The sequence below is a fragment of the Muntiacus reevesi genome, chromosome 3, assembly GCF_963930625.1.
Source record: "Muntiacus reevesi chromosome 3, mMunRee1.1, whole genome shotgun sequence".
Classification (NCBI taxonomy): domain Eukaryota; kingdom Metazoa; phylum Chordata; class Mammalia; order Artiodactyla; family Cervidae; genus Muntiacus; species Muntiacus reevesi.
In genome coordinates, this window is record NC_089251.1 from 154,726,892 (window position 1) to 154,747,824 (window position 20,933).

The 20,933-nt window shown below is 39.8% G+C and overlaps 1 protein-coding gene across 4 annotated transcripts in view; it reads left to right on the forward strand.

The window, feature by feature from the left end:
* Positions 1–18,497, forward strand: part of CAVIN2 (caveolae associated protein 2) — a 28,100-nt gene extending 9,603 nt beyond the window's left edge. The window contains exons 2-3 of one of the 4 annotated variants that reach the window (XM_065930929.1): positions 1,547–2,381; positions 17,255–18,497. In XM_065930929.1, the coding sequence (XP_065787001.1) occupies positions 1,547–2,341 (795 nt within the window). In that variant the 3' untranslated portion in view covers positions 2,342–2,381; positions 17,255–18,497. Of the gene's footprint in view, positions 1–1,546; positions 7,735–17,254 lie in introns of those variants that run through there. The other 3 variants (XM_065930927.1, XM_065930930.1, XM_065930926.1) reach the window with 3 other exon arrangements.
* The last annotated feature ends 2,436 nt before the right edge of the window (positions 18,498–20,933 follow it).

Below are 20,933 nucleotides of genomic sequence, written 5' to 3' on the forward strand. Positions count from 1 at the left end.
GAATTCAAATCTCTTTGCTTTGCAATGCTGGAAAACCATCTCCCTTGCACTTTGGAGCGAGTTTTTAGGCTCTGCTCCCTGCGGCCTAGCAAGAGGCAGAGCCTTATACACCTAGAAGCTGGAGAAAGAGGTGTGCTGGGAATAAGGGGAGGGGGACAGATTCCTGAGTTTCTCTGTTCACTGTAGGTGGGGGCTGAAGTATTCTTGCCCAAGGAAGTCCTACTTAACAGATAGGCTTGATAAGCTATGCCTGGCAGCATGTGTCCCCCCGATGACTCCAGAAATTGGCCATAGTATATCACCTCTCCTTATAATGCTCACAAAAGACGTTCTAAACCACAGGGCTTCATGAGTTGGGGCCCCAGTAAGGCTGGACCTTCCTTCCTTGACTCCAAATTTATGTCATTAGAAAAATTATGCATGCTTAGTCGCTTCAGTTGTGTCTGACCTTGCAACCCTATGGACTGTAGCCCGCAAGCCTCCTCTGTCCGTGGGATTCTCCAGGCAAGAATACTGGAGTGGGTTGCCTTGCCCTCCTCCAGGGGATCTTCCCGACCCAGGGATTGAACCCACATCTCTTATTTCTCCTGCACTGGCAAGCTGATTCTTTACCTCTAGTGCCACCTGGGAAGCCCCATTAGAAAAATTAGTGTGCATTTTTAAATTTTAAAAATTTTAAATTTTAAAAATTAAAATTTTTAAAATAAAATTTAAATTAAAAAAAAACAGATAGGAAGGTTGACTCTACCTTTTCTTTTGACTTCTACATGGGGAGGGAACCTGGTGTCTAACAAATGTTGGTGTCTAACATTTGAGGAGAAGGCAATGGCACCCCACTCCAGTACTCTTGCCTGAAGAATCCCATGGACGGAGGAGCCTGGTGGGATACAGTCCATGGGGTCTCGAAGAGTCAGACACGACTGAGCGACTTCACTTTCACTTTTCACTTTCATGCATTGGAGAAGGAAATGGCAACCCACTCCAGTATTCTTGCCTGGAGAATCTCAGGGACAAGGGAGCCTGGTGGGCTGCCGTCTATGGGGTCGCACAGAGTCGGACACGACTGATGCGACTTAGCAGCAGCAGCAGTAACATTTGAGGAAAAGATGGGGGCAGGGGCGAGAACTGGGAAGTCCTCACTTTTATCTTCTAATTTGACCTCCAGGCTCTTTTGCAGTGGGCTTTGGCAGGAATAGAGCCTAAACATAGGAGAGAGAGGCCCTTCTTGCAGTAACTTACTTTAGCTCCTTTATCTAGGCAGCTTCCTGGTCTGTCTGAACCACAGCCCACTTCCCTCCCTGCCTGTCACTGATAGAGCCCTTGCCAGATGCCCTTGTAATATTCCCAACAGGCAGCCCTTGGCCTTACCCAGCCTGAGGCAGAATGACTTGATCAGTTTAGAATAAACCCTTCATATTTTAGAAAGCTAAGCCACAGACATTGAGTTTCTGTCATGCCAAAAACACATAACACAGAAATTACAGCAGTTCAGGACTATTTGTGACATGTGTTATTAACATGAAATCTACACTGCCCATCTTTTCAGGAAGAAAATGAGATCCCTGCCAGTGTGTTTGTGAAAGAGCCAGTTTCCAGCCCAGGGGAAGGGAAGGAGGGGGAGCACGTGGATGAAAACAAGTCCCTGGAGGAAACTCTGCACACAGTGGACCTCTCATCCGATGATGAATTGCCCCAGGATGAGGAGGCCTTGGAAGACAGCGCAGAAGAAAAGATGGAAGAGAGCAGGGCAGAGAGAATAAAAAGATCCAGTCTCCGGAAAGTGGATAGCCTCAAAAAGGCATTTTCTCGCCAGAACATTGAGAAGAAGATGAACAAGCTGGGGACAAAGATCGTATCTGTAGAGAGGAGAGAGAAGATTAAGAAATCTCTCACTTCCAATCACCAGAAAATATCCTCAGGGAAAAGCTCCCCCTTCAAGGTCTCTCCTCTCACTTTTGGGCGAAAGAAAGTCCGAGAGGGAGAAAGCCCGGCAGAGAATGAGACCAAATCAGAAGACATGCCCAGCAGCGAGATGGCCAACGACTACGAGGAGAGCTTGTTTGCAGAGGGTCTTTCCGAAGCCTCTCTCACCGGTGCCCTGGTGGAAGGGAAGAGCCCGGAGGGGGATGCTGGGACTGCGGCCTCGAGAGGGAGTGACTCGGCCGTGGACAGCAACGTCGACTTGACTATTGTGGAAGATGAAGAGGAGGAGTCAGTGGTCCTGGAACAGGCCCAGCAGGTGCGCTATGCGGGAGACCACGTGCTAGCCTCCCACGGGGCAGAGCGGTCAGAGGAGGAGCCGGTGCAGCCAGCCGTGCTCCAGGTGGACCAGACCGCTTAAATGCACAGCCCTCTGTGAACGAGCTTGCGTTTTCAGCCAGGTGGGTGACCAGAGCCTAGAAGCAAACTCCCGCACACCTCCAGCCCTCCCCACTCACGCCGTGTTACCGTCTAGGCAGTCATCACTTGCTCCACAATGGGCATACAGCCCTTACCAAGATTTACTGTGAGGGCAGCCTGCCAGGGTCTATGCTTCCAATGTACCCTTTACTTCCATTTCTGTAGCTCCTCAAGACTACCCAGGAGAAGAAATGGAGCAGTCATAAAACACTGATCAATGCGGCTAAGTCAGAATCGCCAGAGGCTATGTAAGACACTAATTATGAAATATGATCCATTTTTTGTCATTCCATGAGCTTGCTGAACAGTGCATCAATAATATATTGAATTTCCATAGAACTCTGTGAATCGATATTCCTCAAGTGTGTGACTATATAATATACATATGCATTTAAGCTAAAGAGATAACTATATTTCAAGAAGAAAACACTTTTCTTAAAAGAAAAAAGTTAGAAGGGAAAGTTCACATAGTAGAAACCACTGTTTATTGAAACAGGGTGAAATGAGGGTGAAGTGAGGGTGAAATGAAATTGAAAGACATTCAGCTAATGAAGTAAGATATGTAGAAAAGTCAGGACTATTAGAAAAAACTAAAGAGAAGTTGGAAATAGGGAAACAGGAAACAAAGAATGCCAAAGAGAATGAAGACAGAGAGAAAAAAGCATGTGCTTTTTTCGTAAAATATTTACGATATTAGTTCAAGTATTTCACCCTTATATAACAATACTAAAGAAACATATATATTGGAATAGTGTTATATCTTCACAATATTTTTATTTTCTAATATTTTCAAATAATGTAAAAAAACATTTTACTATGTTAAAGCTGCATTTTTCCTTAATAAAAGACACTACAAGTACCTCTCTAAGGAAATTCAAAAGAATGTCTCTTTAACATTGGAATGAACATTAATCTTCAAACTTAATACATACTGCTTTTCTTAGGAAGTTGACTCATACTATTCTTTATTGTTTTCCAAATTTGAAATAATCCTTGCACTCCAAATGATGTAATGTAGGTTTATAAGCTGTTAGAATCAACAGGTTGGGAAGGGAAAGATTCTAGTTTTCCTTTTTTTGTACATAACAGTAATTTCATTCCAGGTCATATTTTATTTATATATTTTCACAGAATATTGATATGTTTCTTAACTTCTTAAAGTATGCTAGTGTTTATGTGTATGTGCACATTTACTCAGACAGGGTAATTATTACTATTGCCTAACATTATACTAAAATATTGCTTTATTTTTAATTACAGAATGGTAATTTTTAGAAGACTATTATAGTTTAAAGACAGTTATATCAGAGAACAGATTTCCTACCTTCAGTATATTCCACTCACTATAAGTAATCTTATATAGATAATCTGAAACAGTGTTAACAAACTATGCTTTGCCTTATAAAAGGAAGAGTGTTAACAAATGTACTGATGGCATAACTGATACAGCTATGTCCTTATTTTGCAATAATGTACCCCATATGTCATATTGTTGAACTAACAATGACTGTTGAAGAAGGCTAAATAAACCAAAAAATAAAAAGCATATAATAATGTCAGTTTCTTGGTGGAACAATTTTAAAACAAGCAGAAATAACTGATTATTAACCTGTCTTCAAAATGTAGGCCGTAACGTCAGTTGTTTCAGTCTTGATTTCGTCTCTTAAATCTGCTTTCTTTTTTCCCTGATTTCATTTAGAAATCCAAGACTCATTCTTCAAGTTTAACTTTCTTGACATCACCTTGCCATCTCTGGAGAGCATCTGAATTTATTGTAGCAGCTTGATGAATTTGATAGTTCTATTTGCATTTTTATTATTTTGTCCCAGACCTTATAATACCTCAAATAGCCCTACAAAAATGAATGTGTTGAACTGTATGTATTGAACTGTACATTCAGTTTATTCGCAGAGATACACCTTTGCTTTCTACAATGACATCCAGTTGGTTGAAGACTTAATTTCACTCAGGGTCCTAAACATGCCTGTTTAACCTTTATAACTTGCTGTTACTTCTTGCAGCTGAGGAGCTGGGAGATCCAGAGCTAATGCAATATTTACATTTCCTTTTCAAAAATGCTTATGTCACTTGTTCCTAGAAACTATCTGCATGTCAGTGAAAAACTGCACTCAGGTATCTTTTTGGATTTGACTGACAGACATTTATTCTCTATTCCTCATTTGACACATTAAAATCCTGATCAATAAAACAGAGAAGCAGGAGAGATGAATGTCGGAAAATTCATACTGTAGCGATTAGAGAGAGGACCAGTTGTGGAAATGAAAACTATTCTGTATTATTCTTGAATTATTTGCATACTGGTGGGGCGTCGAAGTCCCCAAATTAGTTATGTCTTCTTCACAGCCATGCAATAACCCATTCCTAACACTGTGCCTGGAGCTCAAGAACTGGATTCGTTTTCCCCCAAGGATTGGTAATATGTTAATAAGCCCCGAGATCCATATCTTAGAAATATAATTTAAGAATAAGAAGTGTCTATTACATGGATCCAGGCAGTCTGCCTATCAGATCTAAGAGAAAAAGAAATGCAAAAAAGCAAAATGATTGTCTGAGGAAGCCTTACAAATATCTGAGAAAAGAAGAGAAGCTAGAGGCAAAGGAGGAAAGGAAAGATATACTCACTGGAATGCAGAATTCCAAAGAATAGCAAGGAGAGATAAGAAAGCTTTCCATAGTAATCAATGCAAAGAAATAGAAGAAAATAATAGAATGGGAAAGACTAGAGATCTCCTCAAGAAAATTAGAGATACCAAGGGAATATTTCATGCAAAGATGTGCACAATAAAGAACAGAAGTGGTATGGACCTAACAGAAGCAGAAGATATTAAGAGGAGGTAGCAAGAATACACAAAAGAACTATACAGAAAAGATCTAAATGACCCAGATAACCACGATGGTGTGATCACTCACCTAGAGTCAGACATTCTGGAATGCAAAGTCAAGTGGGCCTTAGGAAGCATCACTATGAACAAAGCTAGTGGAGGTGACGGAATTCCAGTTGAGCTATTTCAAATCCTAAAAGATGATGCTGTGAAAGTGCTGCACTCAATATGCCAGCAAACTTAGAAAACTCAGCAGTGGCCACAGGACTGGAAAAGGTCAGTTTTCATTCCAATTCCAAAGAAAGGAAATGCCAAAGAATGTTCAAACTACCACACAATTGCACTCATCTCACACGCTAGCAAAGTAGTGCTCAAAATTCTCCAAGCCAGCCTTCAACAGTACATGAACCAAGAGCATCCAGATATTCAAGCTAGATTTAGAAAAGGCAGAGGAACCAGAGATCAAATTGCCAACATCTGTTGGATCATTGAAAAAGCTAGAGTTCCAGAAAAACATCTACTTCTGCTTTTGACTATGTCAAAGCCTTTGACTGTGTAGATCACAATAAACTGTGGAAAACTGTTTAAGAGACAGAAATACCAGACCACCTTACCTACCTCTTGAGAAACCTGTATGCAGGTCAGGAAGCAACAGTTAGAACTGGACATGGAACAACAGACTGGTTCCAAATTAGGAAAACAGTACATCAAGGCTGTATGTTGTCACCCTGCTTCTTTAACTTATATGCAGAGTACATCATGAGAAATGCCAGGCTGGATGAAGCACAAGCTGGAATCAAGATTTCGGGAGAGATATCAATAACCTCAGATATGCAGATGACACCACCCTTATGGCAGAAAGTGAAGAGGAACTGAAAAGCCTCTTGATGAAAGTGAAAAAGCAGAGTGAAGAAGGTGGCTTAAAACTTGACATTCAAAAAACGAAGATAATGGCATCCAGTTTCATCACTTCATGGCAGATAGATGGGAAAACGATGGAAACAGTGAGAGACTTTATTTTCTTGGGCTCCAAAATCACTGCAGATGGTGACTGCAACCATGAAATTAAAAGACACTTACTCCTTGGAAGAAAAGCTATGACCAAATGACATATGGTCATTTAATGTGACAGCATATTAAAAAACAGAGACATTACTTTGCCGACAAAGGTCCATATATTCAAATCTATGGTTTTTCCAGTAGTCATGTATGGTTGTGAGAGTTGTACTATAAAGAAAGCTGAAGGCCGAAGAATTGATGCTTTTAAACTGTGGTGTGGAAGAAGAGTCTTGAGAGTTCCTTGGACTTCAAAGAGATCCAACCTGTCCATCCTTAAGGGAATCAGTCCTATACTCATTGGAAGAACTGATGCTGAAGCTGAAACTCCAATACTTTGGCTACCTGACTTGAAGAACTGACTCATTGGAAAAGACCCTGATGCTGGGAAAGACTGAAGGCAGGAGGAGAAGGGGACAACAGAGGATAAGATGATTAAATGGCATCACCAACTCGATGGACATGAGCTTGAACAAACTCTGAGAGTTGGTGATGGACAGGGAAGCCTGATGTGCTGCAGTCCATGGGGTTGCAAAGAGTCAGACACAGCTGAGCCACTGAACTGATACTGATCCTGATTACATAGATCACATCTCACAGAAATACAGCAAAGATGTCATTTTTCCATGAGATCTTATTTTTTAAATATATAGACATATATTTCAACAGAAATATTTTCCTCTCTCCCTTTCCATTTTTGAATCTAGTATAGGATTGCATTTCTTTTTCTAAATAAAAATAGAAGACTGGCACTAAGGCCAGTTCTATGCAAAATAAAGACTTTTTTTTTTTTACGTTTATTGTAAGATGAACACTCACAATGCTTCTGCTTTGAGTAATGTTCATGTAGAAGAATAAGGTTTGACCCTCCTACATTTCAGTCTACTATCGAGAAACTAAAAGCTCCTTTGACACAGCCGAGCCGCTAGTGCAAGTCAAGGTGATAACAAATGTCATTTGATACATTAGGACACTAATGCCCAAGCCCAGTTAATTCTTGCTCAAAAGTTTGTTTACTGCCCTGCAGCCCAGGTCCAAGTGATTTTATGTTGGAGATTGGGAGTATGAGGAATTGAGGCACAGGCAGCAATCATTATTAACAGTTCCATAGCAACCACAAGTCTTTTCCTAAAAACCAAGACTCTGACACTGCAAAACAAGTTTTAGATGAAATTGGCATTGGACCTTTGTATACTGCTTGATCTGGGTATCGAGATAAAGACTTCTGCGGTGAGGACCTCATTTCTAAAAGGAACAGGCAATAAGTCATATTATTAGAGATACATTCTTCTTATTTTTGTTTTAACCATTACATTTTCCTGAAGTATTTGAAACTGTAAAATTACCTTTAACTCTGCACACAAACTGCCCCACTAAAAAGCTATACCTTTAGCAAAACAGCTTGATATTGATAATGCTTAAAGACTTTACACTGTAAAATCAATTCAATAAATATATATTGAGCAATACAGCCATTTGTTTTTCCTACTTGGTAAAATTCACAGTGCCCAAAGCATGAAGACACAAGCATAGGGGAGAGGGAATGAACTTTCTGACAGCTTACTTTACACCAGGCTGGGCTAGCCAATGGTCAAGTGTACTGAGTACCTACCACATGCTAGACACAGCTAGACACAAGCACTGGCTCCTTTAATTAAACAAATCCTATTAAAAAGGTACTGTTTTTACACCCGAGACTTTTGAAGTTAATCTACTACTCAAACTAGTGGGGAGAGTGAGGGAACTCCAGCATTCTTAACTACTCGAAGTTCTCATTCATCATATTACAAAATAACTGTTTTTCCTTTTGCAGGTCACAGAGTTCAAAGACTTATCCAAGTTCATGTAACTATTGGGTGTGATAGTCTGTGCTCAGCCTCAGTCTGAAATCCATGCTAAACTACCAAAACAGACTCCTAATTATATCACTTACCCAACTGTGCTTAATTATGAATCACTTTATAAGCTCTCTGGTGGTATGGTATTAACTTCATTTTATCACCCCTTACACAGCATCACATACAACTGCACTTGGTAAATGATTTTAATGTTTGTCATACTAATGGTAAGAAAAAGCTGCTCCTGAGTCTCAGAGAGCCACACAGAGACTGTTATGCAGGTATGCTGAGGCCACAGAGGTGCTCCTAAGCTCCTTGGCATTGTCCGTTGTCAGTGGCTGCGGGGCTCACTGCGGGCACAGTTTAATAAGCGCAAGCTGTCAACAGAGATAGATACTGGAATTAGCTAATTCAAAGATGGGACAAGACGTCTGCCTTAAACTCTTCAAGGTAAAGGAGTGATATTCCCGTGTCATGCTAGAGAAATCACACTTTATCCTGCCTGGACACATCCTCTCATAGGCTGAAATTATGGGCAAATGGCAAATCAACATGGGTTCGGGGGAGTGTGGAGGTTTGGGAATAGGATGAACCCTGAGCCTCGGAAGATGATTCCTGCGAAACCGTCCAGCTGTCTTTGCAGGGAAAATGGGAGCCACGTCACACAGATGCCGGTGCCTCCACCTCTGTGGGCAAGCAGTCAAGGGAACCCTCCAGGCCAGCCCTCGTCCTTCAGATGTGTGCTGCAGGCGGCGCGTCTCCCCAGGGCTTTGGCCAAGGGTCACAGCCTCGGATGCCTGAAGGGCTCATGCAGGAGTACCATGGTTTGAGGGGGTGTCAAAGCAGTTACAAGTGGGCTCTGACCTCTCTTATGGACACCCTTATCATTCATCTGCCTAGAGGTGGAGCATTTGCTAATTCCCAGAAAGTGATGGGACAACAGCCACCCTGGATTTGTGATAAACTGGCATCCACCACCCAACTCCATTTGCCATGTGGGAAGTCAGGCCCAGGACTGCCAAAGCTTCCACATCTTTTAAGAAGAGCCAAAATTCAGATTTATTTTTTACATGAAAACCTCCTGGCTTTTTTAATTTCTGGCAACTAGTTCAAATCATCTTAAACACTGTTTGAGCGGACTGGAACTCTGTCTGCTGTCTGCATGTAGCCTTGGCAAGACCACTAGTTTCTGACTCCGGATCTGTAAGTGAGAACTCTTGGGTTCTCCTTCCTCTCCCTGAGGCACATACATGGGAATACTACTGACAGGATTGGATTTGCCTTGAGAAAAAACACAAAATTTTTCTTAGGAAAATAGAAAATGCAAAAATACCCTTGCCAGAACTTGTAAGAAAATTTCTCTCGCCACTAACTGCATCTGTGAAAAGACTGCTGGTAATTCTGCATTATAAATGCCCTGAGGAGACAGTCACCAGTCACAATGAAAGGTGGTTATATGTTCTCTTATGGAAAAGCCCCAGTTCCTGTTATCAGCATCACTACCTACTTGTGGGTTACCTGCAGAGCCCCTGGGTATCAAAAGGATAGGTATTTGGGGTAAACTGAGCATGTACTGTGACTATTCCATTTTTATGTTCCAGTAGAAAAATGCTTCCTCCTATCAATAACCTGGAGGTCCTACAGATGACAAAAAGCAAGTCTGCACTCTGTTCTGTCATATATCATAGCCAAATGGCCAGTCAATATGCCAATTCTTCAGTTCTTTATTGTTAGCATTAATGAGGAACTAAAGGAAAAGAACACAGCTCAATTTTCTGGATGCTAAATTGAACCTTCAGAGCTCAGAATTGGCAGGGGCGTTGTGAAGGGGAAACTGATACCCATTTAGCACAAGGGGCAAGATGTCCTTTGTTAAGGAGAAACTTTATGCTTGCAACCACCTGAAGCTCTATGGATGCACATGGATTATCTGTATTCTCTAAGGTCCAGTGGGGGTTAACCAGATCCAGAACCCCAAGAACATGCAGAGAAAGGCAGTGTATTCTGGGGAATGAAAAATCAAATTTCCTAGGGACTTTACATCAATAATTTTAAATTCTTTCATAATAAGAGGAAGTCCCCCAGCCACTTCCTTCTCAGAATGAATGGAGAAAAGCAGTATAAATGGCAACCCACTACAGCATTCTTGCCTGGAGAATCCCACAGATGGAGGAGCCTAGTAGGGTACAGTCCATGGGGTCACAAAGAGTCGGAAACAACTGAGCGACTTCACTTTCACTTTCACTCTTAGCCTATAGGATTGCCCCCAAAATTAACCAGAGAAATTGGATGTAATTCCATTGACTCTTTAGTTCTCTTTGTTTTTTCTTTCTAGTATCACTCTTTTTATTGTCAGAGATTGAAAGATCTTTTCCAACTACCTTGTAAGCTAGACTTCTCAGATATTAAATAAAAGCAGTTAGGCCTGAATTATCCAATAACCACAGGGAGTTTTTATCCACAGGAAACATTTTCCCAATAAAAGTACCCATTTTATTAACATTTATTGGACATCTGTACGTGCTGGGTCTGAGGATAAGATTGATAAGAGAAGAGTCTTTACCAACTAGGAACTTTCTATCTCCTGAGCAACTGGAAGTGCTGGGAGCCCCCTACACAAAGAATTAGAATTTACAGAAGCAAAGCAAGAGGGAACAAATAATATGCAAGAATAATAAATCTTCAACCTTAAGGAAATTGTTATTTGAGAAACAGTCACTTGAGATAGTTAATGGCGATCTTGTAGCTAGGCTGGAATTTCCAGAATGAAGATGAAAGGAATCTAAACAGTGGAAAGTACAGGTAAGCGACTGAGTACACAAGAGTAGAGATTTCTCTGCTCTGAAGTATGAAACAAAATGGTGGAAGGGAGACTCTGAGTGGAAGAAAACCTATAGACTTTGAAACTGAACAATGACAACAAGCACATTCATTTTATTCACAAGTAAGCATGGAGCACATACCGCACCAAGACTTGTGGAGGTGCCGGGTTCACTGGTTCACTGCAAACCAAGAGACATACCCTTCCCTCCTACAATCCCAATATGCCCTAGAATAAACTCCCTTTTTAGTCACTCTCTTGCCAAAAGTAATCAAATTGGTTTTATTTGGGGGCTTTACTTTGTTTGTTGAATTTTAGGGAATTTTTCTCTCATGGAAACACACTGCTAATTTATGTTATATAATAGCTTTGCTATGATGAATCAGGAATGAATAAACAAAAATATACAATAGAAATCAACAAGAAAATCCAACTTACTTTAGGTAAAGTAACTTTACATCCCACTTTGAAAGAGTGTATATTCTCTTCACAATAGAGGTAGACTTTTAAAATAACACTTCCTAAGATACTTGATTTAATTAAACTTTACTTAATGAATTATTAAGTAGGGGGAAGTGGTCCATAATCCTAATGCCCAGATAATCCCTGCTGTACATGGTGGATTCTCTGTTCATGGATCACAAGACTTAAATCAGAGTGTCTCATCTGGAGGCCCTGAGGAAAATCTGCTTCCAAGCTCATTCTTGCTAGGTGAGCTCGGTTCCCTTCAATCAGCTGTAGCATGGACGTCCGCACTGCCTTGCTGTCATCCTTGCACTGCTCTCAGCTCTGGCTCACTTTCCTTACCAGTTAGTCCCTCCTATCGTTAATCCAGCAACAGCAGAATCTTCCTTTTGCTTTGAATCTCTGACTGCCTCTTCTTCAAACAGCAAAAGAAAACTCTCAGCCTTTAAAGGTCCTCCTGTGATTAGGTCAGGACCACTGAGATAATCTCTCTTAAAGGAGATTACACCACCTCACATAATAAAATCACAAGAGTAAAATCTATCATATTCACAGATCTGGGAATTATTCAGGGTGTGTCCTCTAGGGAGGTAATAAATCTTGCGTCTGTCTTAGAATTTTACCTACCACATAAATAGAGCATAGTAAGGGAATTCAAATGTTGCAAAAATGTTCTGAATGGAAATTAAAGAAATTAGCCTTTTCCTACCTCAACAACACTATACTGTGGTGATAACCATGGTCAAAACTTTCTTATATATTCTTCCAGGAAAAATATAGAAGATATATATGCACCTGTATATTTTCTCTTTATACTTAAATAACCAGGATCTGATGGCATCTCATTTTTCTCATTTAATCTTTCTGGGCACGCTTTCCTTATTTGCAAATATGGATCTACATCAGCCTTTCTCACAGCTACACAGGAGTAGCGTTTTACTTCTTTAATAGTTACCTAAGAATAAACAAAGTGATCAAGAATGAATCATCCTTAAAAGCAAGACAGATTATTTATTATCTCAAGGATTTTTAAACTGTGTGCAGACTCTGGATCAGACCCATTGTTCTACCTGGAACACCTACTTCTCATAGAGCAGATGGGCTCCCCCAGGTATCCCTATTTTGGAAGAGAATCAAGTAATTTTTCTCCAAGGTAAATTTAAATAATAGCTTCTGGAGGAAGTGATCTGTTTGAATACAAAAAGGTCTTGATGGAATGTCCTCACATGTGAAGGAAGGATACCAAAAAAGAAGAAGAAAGGTAAGAAGGAGGAAGGAGGAATAGATGAAGGGGAGAAGAGGGGAAGAGAAGGAAGAAAATAGAAAAGCAGAATAAATCAGTTAAAATTAAAGTCAGGAATTTTTCTATTCTTTAGAAAAAGAATAAAGCTCCACCTTCTGATCACTGCCACATCCTTTCTCCATAGCAACACCAAAAAAAATTTTTAAAGCACTTTATCTCTTTTTTCAAAAAAAAAAAAATGCATTTCTTTCTAATTATTGTCATTCTAAAGTTCTTAAACTACAATGTTTGATCTATGGCTTCAGAATACCAATTTTTCATATCTGTTTCTCCTAAGTACAAAAAGACAATGAGACTTCCACTATCTTTCACTGTTCTTTAAATGGGGAATAGACATTAAAAAATAGATTTGCATTACTGGTCATAACTTGCAAGTCTTAAAGCTTCCACAAAACTCATACATTCAATTTTTTTTACACTGAAGTGACAAGTTGTTCTGCTTTCATCAATTTGCACGAAAACACAGTAAGCAATAATAATGGCCCAAACTTCCATCAGTATTTTCTCTGAGTGAGGCATCCATGAGTCAAAAGTTCCTCTTCAGAGCTTGGTCCACTGCTCGAAAGTAGAGATGGACCATTAAACCTAATGTGAATGCCTAAGATCTCATGTTAATTTTGAAGAATGTGTGATTTGCTCTTAAAAGCTTAGACTTTCTCATCTCTACTGCAAAGAGATGTCCTAAAAACACATGTCTCTACAGGTTAACTAGTGGGACATGAAAACCTAGGAGCAATTTAAGATAAACCCCAAGGTTGTATGAGGCAGCTGCCAGGGAGAGAACTGCAACCAAGAGGCTATGGGGAAATCCCATACAGACGCAGACAAGCAGAAACTCTGTCCTGTGCCTGCTCCTCGGGGAGTCCTACACCTTAAGGAATATTTTAAAAATATTCTAAGTTCCCCTCTGGTGCCTGGGACCATTAGGGGTTGGCAGTGTCATCAGATAGGAAGACTCAGTCCGATAAGGCCCCATGTGGGCCTTTTTCTGTTTTACCCCTTCAGGTGCTGTCTAAGCCTCTATCCTGTGCAAGGGGTAAACCAGACGGCCAAAAGAGCCTTCAGGAGGAAAGCTCTCCTAGCCAGCAAAGTAATTCTCTTATGAAGCTGTGAGAGTCTGAATGAGATTGGACCTCTGGAGTAGTGCTGACATGACAACTTAGGGGAACCCATATTTCTTTTTCTTTTTTTAATTTATTTTTATTAGTTGGAGGCTAATTACTTTACAATATTGTAGTGGTTTTTGCCATACATTGACATGAATCAGCCATGGATTTACATGTGTTCCCCATTCTGAACCCCCCTCCCACCTCCCTCCCCATCCCATCCCTCTGGGTCTTCCCAGTGCACCAGCCCTGAGTACTTGTCTCATGCATCCAACCTGGGCTGGTGATCTGTTTCACACTTATAATATACATGTTTCAATGCTATTCTCTCAGATCATCCCACCCTCACCTTCTCCCATAGAGTCCAAAAGCCTGTTCTATACATCTGTGTCTCTTTTTCTGTCTTGCATATAGGTTTATCATTATCATCTTTCTAAATTCCATATATATGTGTTAGTATACTGTATTGGTGTTTATCTTTCTGGCTTACTTCACTTTGTATAATGGGCTCCAGTTTCATCCATCTCATTAGAACTGATTCAAATGAGTTCTTTTTAATGGCTGAGTAATATTCCATGGTGTATATGTACCATAGCTTCCTTATCCATTCATCTGCTGATGGGCATCTAGGTTGCTTCCATATCCTGGCTATTATAAACAGTGCTGCGATGAACATTGGGGTGCACGTGTCTCTTTCAGATCTGGTTTCCTCGGTGTGTGCCCAGAAGTGGGATTGCTGGGTCATATGGCAGTTCTATTTCCAGTTTTTTAAGGAATCTCCACACTGGGGAATCCACATTTCTGAGAGACACAGCACAAATCTAGGGCTCTGGGATACTATGGTATACTGTTAATCCTAAGCTTGAGTCAGGCATGTGGGCTGGTTCAAAATTTTTTAGGACGAGGTGCCACCTGTGGTCTACAGCACCAAGGGGGCAAGGTGCCAGCAGGTGTTCTTCATCCAGGGCTGTCACTCCACTTCCTCCTTGAGTTCGACATCATGTGTTGGGCTATTTCCCCAGGGTTGCCTCACCCTCCACAAACTCCCCAGAGTTTTCCAGCCTTTTGTTCCCCTATAACCAGAGATTCTTCCAATCCATGTCCTCTCTTCCCCTACATCATGTGTTGATATTGTTCCCTGCTAAGCTGGTCTTAAGCCATTCTGGACAATGGATGGACATTTCTTATACAAACAGGACCACTTTTCCTGTTCCTATCTTCCCCACTGGTGGAAGTGGTAAAAGGCAGAGGAATAGCCAACATTAAAAGAGAACATAATCTAAGAATGTCATGGTCACCACCTAAGAGTTCAAGAGAAAGCATAATTGAAGGATGCATCATTCTATGTTTATGCTATAAAATTCTGAGCACTAAATTTGACATGACCAGAAAACAACTTATCATTCATATTTCCTGCATGTACTGGATAAGACTCACATTAGTGATCATCATCAGCAAAGCACAGCAACAACCTTTGAGACAGTCCTGGGAAACCAGTGATCATGGCATGATGGATGATGCAGACTCATGAGTAATAATGTAACCAGCCTTAAATAAATGACATTAGAAAACACAGAGGCAAGAAGATCTATATTGTTTCCATTAAAACTGAATCTGGAAAGCCATGACATTGTGAACATGAACAATAACTGTTTTACTACCTTTCTCCTCACACAGTGGGAGACATGAAATTAACCAGTAACCATGCATTTGACAATAAAGAACAAGAAGAAACAGCACCTAGGTACTAGCCACTGTGAAAATATTTTATATGCAATGACTGGACAATAAACAAATATGTAAATAGTTCTACTTTATCCATTGTTGTGACACTTGATTGACATTACCATACATTATATAGGTCCATGAATTTTATAACATTCTTTTAAATCAAGAAATTTTTATAGACAGAAACTCTACAAAAAAATGTTTCCCAAGGCCCTCTGCAGCCTAGGGATGGCCCTAGGGAAGGGGAGCAGGTAACCTGTGAACATACAAGTTCATCCTGTCTCAGTACAGTTACAGTAGATTTTATTATATGGTTTGAGAATCTGCACTACTTAATTTAGAAAATATTTTATATACACAGTGAAATAATAACCATAATGTGTTGCAAAGGCTTGGAGACTTTGCATTTTTGTGCTTGAAGCTATCATGCTTTTGTATTTTTTCCCACTTGAAGATAGTTCTCAGTTATCCAGAATGTGGTTTACTCACTTAGTAAGTTAACTGCATAAAATAAGCATTTTATTTCTAGAGTGTCTGAACTTCAACACCAAGTATTTACAGATGACCACACTATGTCATTAGTTGGTAGAAACTCAAAGAATGAAAATTAATTTTGATGTTAAACACTTTAATTATAGAAGAAAATCTGCTGTAACAGTCAAATAAATGTAAATATATCAGATGATTTCTGAAGAAGTATTTATCTCTTGGATTATCGTTGACTTTTTAATGAACATATATAGTTTATCTTTAACTATTTCAAAGCTTCCATTATATCAATGATCTGCACTACCATATTTGTATCTACAAAAATAATTACTTATTCATAGATGATTAACTTGCATTTATGACTTAAAAAACATTAGTCTGGTCAAACAATTACTTGACCAAACCTCTAAGAGAGGTTAATAGTGGAGTTCTAGTTCCAGTTCAAGAAATCATAGTTTATTTCCAAAAATAGACAAGAAATAATTATGAAAAGGAAAGTTTTTACTTAAATATTAAAGCAATATTTTAAACCAACTCAGAGAAGATATAATCACTATAACATGTCTTCTTCCTCTTACCCACTGGATCAAGTGAAGTCGCTCAGTCATGTCCAACTCTTTGAGACCCCATGGACTGTAGCCTGCCAGGCTCCCCCATCCATGGAATTTTCCAGGCAAGGATACTGGAGTGGGTTGCCATTTCCTTCTCCAGGAGATCTTCCTGACCCAGGGATCGAACCTGGGTCTTCTACACTGCACCAGACTCATCCTCTGAGCCACCAGGGAAGGTTCTTACCTACTATTTTACCCTAAAAAGGAACTCAGAAAAATGCTACTAGAGATGCTTGGCCTGTCAACATTTTATCCTCATGGGATTTTAACATTTCAAATGCCACTGAATTTCCTTTCAATAAATCTTACAAATATAAAAGTTAAAGAATAAAGTATTCTAATCACGCAGTACATTAAAATGTAAAATTTGAGGTTCACTTTTATATTTACAAGTTTTGTCTGATAAAACTTAAGCACAAACATTTTGTCAGTGCCACTATTCTTGTTTTCAAAATTTAGCAGATTTTTCATTTTGATTGATATGGTTATAAAATGCATTCAGGCCACAGGGAAAGTATAAGGAATAATTCAGATTTTCTGAAATAATTCTTTTTCTTTTGACTCACTCAATTGTGTTTTCTTTCTGTCAAACAGGATAGGAATTACCCAACTTTCAGAGATACTTTATGTGCTATCTAACCCTTCACTGACTATGCTAAAGCCTCTGACTGTGTGGACTACAACAAACTGGAAAATTCTTAAAGAGATGGGAATACCAGACCACCTTACCTATCTCCTGAGAAATCTGTATGCAGATCAAGAAGCAACAGTTAGAACTGAACATGGAACAACGGACTGGTTCAAAATTGAGAAAGGACTACATCAAGGCTGTATATTGTCACCCTGCTTATTTAACTTATATGCAGAGTGCATCGTGTGAAATGCCAGGTTAGATGAATCACAAGCTGGAATCAAGATAGCTGTGAGGAATATCAATAACCTCAGATTTGCAGATGACACCACCCTAATGGCAGAAAGCAAAGAGGAACTAAAGAGTCTCCTGATGAAGGTGAAAGAGGAGAGTGAAAACGCTGGCTTAAAACTCAACATTCAAAAAACTATGATCATGTTATCTGGTTCCATCACTTCATGGCAAATAGATGGGGAAAAAATGGAAACATTGGCAGACTTTATTTTCTTGGGTTCCAAAATCACTGTGGACGATGAATACAACCATGAAATTAAAAGATGCTTTCTCGTTGGAAGGAAAGCCATGACCAACCTAGACAGTATGTTAAAAAGCAGGGACATCACTTTGCTGACAAAGGTCCATCTAATCAAAGCTATGGTTTTTCCAGTAGTCATGTACGGATGTGAGAGTTGGGCCATAAACAAGGCTGAGCACTGAAGAATTGATGCTTTCAAACTGTGGTGCTGGAGAAGACTCCTGAGAGTTCCTTGAACAGCAAGGAGGTCAAACCAGTCAATCCTAAAGGAATAAACCCTGAACGTTCATTGGAAGGATCAATGCTGAAGTTCCAATACTTTGGCCACCTGATGTGAAGAACAGACTCATTGGAAAAGACCCTGATACTGGGAAAGATTGAGGGCAGAGGAGAAGGGGATGAAAGAAAATGAGATGGTTGGATGGCATCACCGACTCAATGGACATGAGTTTGAGCAAACTCCAGGAGATAGTGGAGAACAGAGAAGCCTGGTGTGTTGCAGTCCATGGGGTCACAAAGAGTCAGAGATGACTTAGTGAAGAACAACTACTAGTTTCTTGGTAATAAAAAGTAAGTTCCAAGCCTTTTTGTTTGGAAATACAACAACAGCAAAAAAAATGTGTTTATATTTCTTTAAAAAGCAGTTATCTTTTGAAACAGAATCCCTGGGAAATAGTCTTAGAACATAAAATTATGTGATTTTCACAAATAAATCATAATTATATAATATTAAAAACAATTCTCTGACTTTCCAGTACTGACCTTTATATGGATGAATCTCAAAAATTAAATGCTAACAACTTTTCATCTTGCAAATCCAGCAAAAATCACTTGCAAGCATGAAAATATTCAACCAAAATGAACATCACATGGCTAAATAGAAAACAGCAAGCACCTGCTTTCTCTAAAAAGAATATTTCAGATTTAATTAGAAGATATTGATTATAAATAACCCATAGCATGGTGGAATCAAAGAATTTTATAATTTCTCTAGACCAAAATATTGTATTGAGAATCAGTAATATTTAATTCAGTGCATCAGTTAACATATTTGGACATTATATTTGGTTCAAAGCCCAGTTTTGATGTCTGTGAAGGATTCAGACTTCCACTGTGAAATCATGAAGCCTTGCCCGATGCAACAGAAATGCTTCCTTTAAAATATTTCTGTTCCCTGTGTCCTTTTTTTAACAACTCTATGTATGCTCTGTTTTTCTAAGCATCAGGGTCAACCTGACATTTCCTTGAGGATTGTGCCTGTCAGCTAGAATCACCATTCTTCCACTTGCTGAATCAGCCCACCCTTGTACCACTAGCTGGTAGGAATACAAGGAGACCTTCAAATTTTGCAAATTTTAGCTGAATTAGAATGGGCTCTAAGCCATTATCTTTAAAAGTAGTACAAATTTTCAGACGTATACACAATTAGATTTCAAATTACAGAAGACCCTAGAAATACATACCATTTCAGGCTTGGATGGACCGTTTAATTCCAAGTAAAAAATCTTCTATCACATCATCCAGATGACTACCATATACTATGGCCATAATTGTTCCTATTATGACAGCACATCATTCGAACTTGGAAATCTAACTTGGAAATAGTGCTATAAATAGAGTTAATATTAGACAAACTACCACAGTTGGAAGGAAGGGAACAGTTATCAGTCAGAGTTCAAATTTCCAACCTTTGTGGCTTTGGTCCTTCGCCAACCATGCTTCTTCTCTATATGCTGATGGACACAGGCTGCGCAGAGAACGCTACTGAACTGGAGGAACTTTTCTTCTTCTGTGACAAAGGCTTACTAAGCGTCAATAGAATAGACTTCAACAATTCAGAGAGAATAGTTCATTGTTGAAAGTGACATTGTATTGTTTAATTCATCGGGACAAAATAAGTTAAAATATATGAGCAGACTCACTGTCATACGTCTGGAAAATCAAAGCCTGAGGCAGTAGGTGCCTGAAGTTCACTGAAGGGGAGCTCTTCGGGAAAGGCTCTCAGGGCAGGGGTAACAAGCAGGAGAGGACAGAGGGAAGGGCGAGGAAGGACGTGGTCCCATGTGCAGTCCAGTCTGACCTGATCCATGTGATCACACCACAGAACCAGTTATGACCCTCTCCTCTGATGCAAGAGGGCCAGCTAATTTGTAGCCCCATATCCATCAATCACTAGCTGTGTAACCTCTTGGGAGATGCAGCTGCCATCAGCAATTCTCTGGAAGAGGGCAGAGAGAGAGGAGGGAGGCAGGGCATGCAGCTGTGGGTCTTTAGCCACCAACTGCAGCTGAAGAAGAAATGGAAAGAGATGTAGGCAGGGCACATACAGTAGCTACTATGCTACTTGTGATTCACTCAGAAATTAGGAAAAAACACCTAGGACTCCGTCAACTTTTAGACAGACTGGAAAGGGTCACCTCTCACATCAACAGGTGAAGTCATTGAGATGGAATGGCTGGCAATCTTACCCAGTTGCCTTTAATTGTATTATACCCTATGACTTGTGCTTCCTTGGCTTGTTAACAATCTACAGTCTCTGACATAATGTATCCTTAACCTATTTTGGTGCTCTTAATTCAGAATTATTCCTTCTTCCCGCATGAAAGAGAAGCTGTCAATTTTGAGAATATCCATTAAGTTAAGGGCACAAGGCAAAACGTTAACATTCAACTTAAAGAAGAAGCAATAGCCTTTATAAATTGCAAAGCACATTTCTTTTTTAATAGAGGAATGAGGTTTTCTGCTGAGAGATCTGGGGCAGTAGAAAGAAGTTTCCTTTCCTAAGGTACAGGTTTTATTTGCATTCCATGAGTCCTGTTACATGGAAATCCTTCACTCAATAGGAAACATACACTTCTGCTGTGGTTCACGACCCTCCCCATCTCTCAGTTATGGGCACTACAAATTCCAAACATGCTGTGAATCATTTTCCCCCATCTTTCCTCCAAGACTTTGTGCTGAAGATGGACTGATTCACATCTTCATCTCCATGATGTACAGAAACAATCAAAGCAAATATAAGCCTTTATTATCCAACAGGTAGTAAATAAGAATCCAAAGATAAATTGGTAGTCTTTACTCAGATGGGTATTTTGAACCCACCAAAA